The sequence below is a fragment of the Arvicanthis niloticus genome, chromosome 10 (assembly GCF_011762505.2).
Source record: "Arvicanthis niloticus isolate mArvNil1 chromosome 10, mArvNil1.pat.X, whole genome shotgun sequence".
NCBI classification, from domain to species: Eukaryota; Metazoa; Chordata; class Mammalia; order Rodentia; family Muridae; genus Arvicanthis; species Arvicanthis niloticus.
In genome coordinates, this window is record NC_047667.1 from 42806909 (window position 1) to 42814016 (window position 7108).

At 49.7% G+C, this 7108-nt stretch overlaps 1 protein-coding gene across 1 annotated transcript in view; it reads right to left on the reverse strand.

Annotated features, from left to right (window-relative positions):
- Lhx4 (LIM homeobox 4) overlaps window positions 1–3276 on the reverse strand; it is a 40843-nt gene extending 37567 nt beyond the window's left edge. The window contains exon 1 of the mRNA XM_034513628.2: window positions 2948–3276. Coding sequence (XP_034369519.1) covers window positions 2948–3023 — 76 coding nt within the window. The 5' untranslated portion in view covers window positions 3024–3276. The remainder of the gene's footprint in view (window positions 1–2947) is intronic.
- Between the last annotated feature and the right edge of the window lie 3832 nt (window positions 3277–7108).

Consider the following 7108-nt stretch of genomic DNA (forward strand, 5'->3'; position numbering starts at 1 on the left):
CCACCCACCTTAAAAGGAGCAGTGGTTTGGAATTCCTTAGAAAACACCGGGCGCAAGGCCGAAAGGAAGAACTTGGCACCAAAGGGAGACCTAAGCAAGGGGACCCCTCTTCTCTACCCCCGGTTGGTTTGGACATCACTGCCAGCCTTCTCTCCCCAAATCCTTCTGAAGCCAACATCTGGACAGCTGCTGGTAGAGGCCTAGTTTATCAGAGAAAAGCCCATCTGCATCCTGCTCGAGGCCATCTGACCTGTGAGGCCAGGCAGGGACCTCTGAGGGGTGAAGTGCAAAGGTTGTCACTGTGCAAAGAGGAGCCAACCTCGGGACTGACCTGTGGCAGAGCAGCACATAAGAACTATAGCATTGTGGGCAGATACTGGAGGAAGCGAAGTTACACACCAGTGGAGACATTTTCCCAAGGAATGTGTTTTTACCAGTCTCCAAACAGGCAGGGCGATAATTCCATTTCTCCCCTCCTTCCCCCAAGCCCCTGGATTTTAAATCCAGGGGGAAAAAAATCCCTAGAGTCTGGGGCATCAGGGGTACCTAGGTTAGGAATCCATATATCAAGTACTCTTAGTGGTGGTTCTGAGAGATGGAAATACAGACAGCATCTGTGAGGAAGGGTCTCCCTTGAAAGAGTCTCTCTGTGCTATATATTTTCTAGGGGTTGAGAGAGCCCTTAGCCCCGAGGTTACCCCATTTCTCCTCCATGTACAAGGATGTACCCCATACTCTTCCAGCCTAGTTCTTAGATCATTAAGCCCTACCATCAGGAAAGAGATTTATGTAAGTTGAGAGGAGGAACCATTCCAAACCTGTCCCCCAGTCACGGGGTAAAGCTGGTGGAAAGAGGCTTGTGAGGGGAAGGAGAACGGGGCTGAAAGAAAAGAATCCTGAACTCTTCCGGGGTTGGACCCTTCAGTCTTGACTGGTGCCTTCTCCAACCTACCTCCTCTTTCTTCCACAGAACCCACGAAAGACAAAAGGAAGGGCTGACGCCCCTTCTTGGTTGGCTTTGCTTTCGGGAACCACTCGAGTAAGGGGCTCTCTCTTTCCCTCCCACCCTCCCTCCTCCCTCGTTTCTCCTCAGCCCACAGTTATTTTCTTTGCCTCCTTAAGTGTTCTATATAGTATGGGTTCAGACTCAGCCTTTGGAGAAGTGTATGAAGCTAAAATTATTTCTGTATCTTTGTAGCAAAGCGAGTTCCTGACATTCAACCTGCCTGAGCAAAAGACACAAAAAATCAAGACAAGATGAATTTTGTACATGCCAAAAAAATGTACCACCAGAAGACAGTCCAGAATCCGGACAGGACATCTGTGGAGGAAGTCATTAGAATACAGGTGTATTAAGTACAGAGGACGAGAGTCAACCCCCCCCCCCCCCATTCTTTATCCAGTCACAGATCGCCCTCACGAGTGCAGCATAGCTACAAGTAGTTTAAGAACTTGAGTACCTTAGAAAGGGTTCACTTTTCTGTTTGCGCAGGAGGTAAGAACCTACAGGCTCTCCTTCGGTGGGCTGATGGGAGCAGTCACCAACACTACCTACAGAATAGTTAACAGTCATTTCTCCAAGGTGCGGAGAACTTTGAAACTGTTCGCCAACAGGTGAAAAAAAAAACTGTAAGCTACAATCGAGGATCGATCTAAAACAGTCTCGAATGAAGCTATCTCTTCCATTTTCTTTTCAAAAACTTTACAATAAAGCTCAAGACATTGGCTGGACTGCTTGCCGTGAGATTTGCTGATACAGAACCCCTGCGATGGAGAGGCAGGGCGCAGGAGGGCGCGCTGCTGCGCCCTGGATCGTAGGTAGACTCCATCCTTGGATGAGCCTGCTCTTACTTACAATAAACTACTACCGCATCACAAAAGCTGTTGTAGGCGGAAGTACACTCTTGGCAAGCTCATTGAGGGAACCGTTCATTTCTCTAGGGTGCCCAGGGGCACCTAGTCCAATGCAGCTGTTTGTGGACTCAGATTTAACCTGGAGCCCGCAAGTGCGCGCTAAGCTTAAGGACCTGTTCAGGAGTCTGAACAGGTGCACAGATTCCTTCTCTCTGCCTCTCTGTTCAGGAGTCAGAAACACAGATTCCCTCCAGGAAAATCTGTGCGGTGTATGCACACCCATACACACCAGAAACCTGGGGTGAAAGACCTGCCTTAACTAACTGCAGGCTCTGGAAGAAATTGAGACAGCTAGCCAAGTGCCCACACGCCCGAGTCTCTCTTCCTGTTCCAACCCCGCGCCACTAAGATTGCCTACCCTCGCCTAAGCAAAGGCTGCACCCCAAGTCCACAACTTCGTTCCAGAGCTTCTCGCCGTGCATTCCTCTGCTAGCTGGAATGTAGCGAGTGCATTCGCTCACCCGGAGCAGTCTGTCGGCGGCGACACAGGCGGCGGGTGCCTGGGGCAGCAGCAGCTGGGGACTCAACCAAGTGCTCGGGAACTGCCGAAACCAAGAGTGTGGCAGGGGGCTTCTGCACAGCCCTGCGACCCGGGACGCGCTCTCCAACTTCCCGCCAGCTGGGGTAAAGTTGCACCAGCGGTTCTCCGAGCCTTTGGCCGTTGCCTCGAAGGGTAATCATTTGGGGGACCACTTTTGCCCTCGGGCCTGGCCTGTATCGGGAAATCTCTGTTGTCCCCAAACAGCATCCTCCCCAGGGTTCCCATAAAAGCCGCGGCCCAAAGACGCTACTTTTTTTTTTAACCGTTGGGCCCCCCCACAATCAGTATCCCGGAAGCTTTCGTATTCGATCCCAAACAGCCAAGAGCCAAGCCCTTCAAACACTGACTGGTAGTACCCCAGCTCTGTGACCGCCTCTGCACCCCGACCCCTCCCGGCCAGTGCCACGAGCGGCGTCCGGCCTCCCCGCAGCCGCTGAGGCTGTTAGCTGTCTTGTTATCAAATTAAATCAGCGAGAAAGGAGGGTGTCTTACGTTGCATCGGCACACCGAGCATCTCCGGGAGCCCCTTGACAGCCCCCTCCGCGGGGACAGCCGCGCTCTGCATCATCTTGGAGCCAGAGGCAGCAAGTCGCAGTCTACCGAGATCTCTCGCTCTCTCCCTCTGGCTGGATTCGGAAATTTGAAAATAATAATAATAAAACCAACCAGGCCGCTGAAGTCACAGAGGAAGCCGAGCCCTCCGCCTCTCCGGGAGGACTCCACAAGCTGGCCGGCCCCCTCCCCCCGCCAGTCCTCAGGCTGTTTCAAATCCCTTTGATCTCGCTCTCCCGGGCTGGTGCTCATCCCGGGTTGAGGAGACGCTGTTGCTGCGGCTCTGGCTTTTTTCCCCCCCCTCCTCCCTTCCCCGCCCTCTTCTCTCCCCCTCCCCCTCCACCCTTCGCGTGCCGGCTGCCCGGGAGGCCGCGGTCACCCAGGCATTTTTGATTCATTCACACTGCAGGAGCGGCCGTGACGTCGCTTTCCGCAGGGAAGCCCGCCCTCCAGCCAGTGCTGCCAACGGGGGAGCCCGCTGCAGACCCCCGGCTGGCCAGAGTGGAGGGCGAAGAGAGGGGGGGGAGTTCGGGAGCCCCGAATCTGGTCGGAGGTGCGGGAGGGCGGGGCCGCGTGCGAGGGGCGGGGCCAGCAGCCCCTCCCCCACCCCGGCGTGCGGGCTCGCGCCGCGGTATAAATTCTGCGGCGGGCTGGGCCGCGGCAGCAGGTGGTCCCGGAGCGCGGCGACCGCGGCCAGCAAGGTTCCTGCCGGCTTTGGGGATTCCCGGCTTGTCCCCAGCATCTGTCCTCTAGGATCCAGGAGGGGGCGGGGTGGGCCAGGACCCCGCAGACCCTCGGTTGGCGCTTGGAGTTCAGAGCTTCTCCAACCCACCGAACGTGTTCTGTAACCGGATGATTCCATCCACCCTCCACTTTTTTTTTTTTTTTTTTCCTGGCCAATTCCTTTCCGGCCGGTACTAACCAGACCCTACTCTCTCTCCCCCGCGTCTGGCTGAGGCTGAGCCAGGGACAGCTCGTACTCGGCCGGGAACGCGCGAGTCACGCAGCGGGCCGCCGCGGGGCCGGGTGGAGGAAGGCGGCCTGGGCCGCGCACGGAGGTGGCGGGGCGCGGGTCTCCGTGCGCGCCCACACTCGCCTCTGCCTTCCACCACAGTCGGCACTCTCGCCACCCGTGGTCCAGTGCTAGTCCCACGCCTCCCCGCCGCGGGGCCTCCCAGGTGGGTCTCCAGCCGGCATCCACCCAGATCCGCCCTCTCTGGCTCCTGGAGACCGCTCGGCGGAACCGGCTGCTACCGCGGGCACTTTGAACGATCCCCGGCCGCGTGTGCGCTGGGCAGAGGTGTGCTCCCGGCCCCCGGGGCTGGCCAGCGAACACACACGCACACACACACACTCATTCTCCCCATGCTCCTTCCTGGAGGCAATAAAGCAAAGATCAACGTTGGGACGAAGTCTCCAGCACTTTTTCAAACACTTGACGCCTCCTGACCGCAAGTGCGAGAAACCTACAGGGTCAGCCCTAGGCCCAGCCACCTCGACACTACCATCCCTAATTTAATTGCCTGATTTCAAGTCAGATGGGTCTTTCCAGTCCAACAGGATCCTGCGTCGGCGGGAAGGAGTATGCTGTGCTGAGAAGTCTTTTTTTGTTTTTGTTCTTACTGTTGGTGTTTTAGGGTTGGTGATGGAGAAGGATGGACAGTAAGAGGAGGGCGTGACTGTGTGTGCTACTTAAGATCGGTGTCCAATGAGGTCACAGCGACTTCTATGAGTCCTGGCACTAACTAGGGTCCTGTCTTGCTGTCTACACAAATTGAGAGAATATATAGAAATGCTAACTTCATTAGCAACCAAACACATAGAAAACAAAACAGTGTAGCCCCCACCGTTTTGTTTGTCGGTTAATTGACCACCTGGGAAGAAATAGGGTATTCAGTTGGTAAGGATGTTTATAAATGGTTTTCTCACAGACATTGCTGGTGTCTTTATAAACTTTTAATATTCATTAGGGAAAATATTTGAGGATATTTATCCGAACCATAAAATTTTCCTATATTTTAGTTCATGTAATTTCATTTTAGGTGTTTAATATACAAAAGTAACTTAGAATATTTTTTAAAGATTCATACATGAAAGTGTTTATTACAACATTATAATCTGGAGGGGAAATTTTACCTAAATGCCAACCAAGATAATGTTTGGAGAAGCACATTAGATTTTGCTAGGTATTATCTTGAATCTGATTATAAGGTCTAACAACATGGTAATTCTATGACAGCCAGTAAAAAATGTTAGTTAATTAGAAAAGCAGTGATAATACCCATTGTTCATTTGGGTGTGAAGAAAACAGGAAAAATCATAGTGAGAATATAAATGTCTTCTAATGGCATTTTGACAATAGTTTGTCTGTTTTGCACTACTGGGGATAGAATTCAAAGCATTGCATCTGTTGGGCAAGTAGGCAACTCTACCATGGAGTTCTATCCCTAGCCTAGGGTAAGCTATTTTAGAGCTTAAATGCCATTTTTATAGAAATGCATTCAAAGACCATGATTAAGAATGGTATGAACATGAAGTTACAAGTATAAAAAGTATAAAAAGAAAATAACACAGAGATGAGTATGCTCAGTTGTAGAAAGTAGGAGACACAGGAGTCGATCTCAAGGGGAAGAAAAAAAAAGAAAGACAGGACAGGAAGCGGAAGGAGAAAGTAAGATGAAGTGAGATTGGGGTGGGGGAGAGCTAGTCAACAGAATGGAGCAAACTGAACGCTATGAAGTCACTAGAAATAACAGAAGAATATCTGATAATGTAGAACATGTTAGGTATTATATAGTAGAAAGTTGGGAAAGAAATTATAAAACTATGAATTTGAGAATTTTTTTAAAAAATCATAACTAGAAAAAATATGCTAAAATGTAAAAGTGGTTACCTATATAGCAGATAGTTTATTTTATTATTTTTGCCTTCTTAAAGGCAAATTATTTTACCTTTATTCTCACATTATTTTACAAAGCAGAAAGAACTATAAAATTGCTTTTAAAAATAGAGGGGGAAAACAGAAGGAAATATTTGAAAATACTATTCAAGAACCTATTTTCAAAGCATATTGGAGAAAAGTGTTATGAAGCAGTTTTTACATTCAAGATTTTTTGTTATATACCTATATTTTTTCAATAATGTTAGTAAACACTATCCCATGTAATGACATGTTCAGTAAATATAGTAATTACACATCAAGGATGTCATGTAACCTGGGTTACCTTGCTCTTGCTATGTAGCCAAAACTGGCCTTGAATTCCTGATCCTCCTGGCTCTCCACCTTCCAAGTGCTGAGATTATAGGTATATAACATCACTTTTCAATCCACCCTCACCCTACCCCACCCTGATCTGTGACTGTGTGTCTTACTTTGCAGGCCAAGCTGGCCTAATTCACACTCTGTACCTCAGACTAGCCTCAAACTTGTGAAAATGCTCCTGCTTTCAACCTTCTAAGTAATTACTTTATAATCTAAAATTATACTTTAAGCTGGGCAGTGGTGGCACATGCCTTTAATCCCAGGACTCAGGCAGAGGCAAGTGAACCTCTGGGTTGAAGGCCAGCCTGGTTTAGAGTGAGTTCCAGGATAGCTGAGGCTACATAGATGAGCTATATCTTGAAAATCAATCAATCAATCAAACAAATACATAGTAAATTAAAAATGAAATAATATTTTTGTATCATCCTCTGTGCCTCTTGTCCCCTCTGGTATAACCTGGCTGGGTGCTGCCTGCTTGTCCTTGCAGAGTACTGGCCAGTCACCAAGTAGGAGATAATATGACTAGGATAGAGTGAGGTTGCCCTGGTGCTGATGTAGGGAATGCCATTGTCACATCTGTCCCTTGCCTTTAGTTCTTGAACCTGTGAGCCACAGCCTCTCAATGCCATGGCACCCCCAAACCCACCCTTAATGTACTCCAACCAATTCTTTCCCTGGGCATTTGTCCCTGAGTGAGCTGTGTGTTATTCTCAGGGTTATTACATTTCACTTCCTTCCGGAGGCCTCTGCTTGTGTATTTGCCAGTAGGGAAACCTTAGCTAAAAGTGTTCCCTAAACTGGTTAGTGTCTGGTACAAAAGGCAACGCCAAGAGCAACTG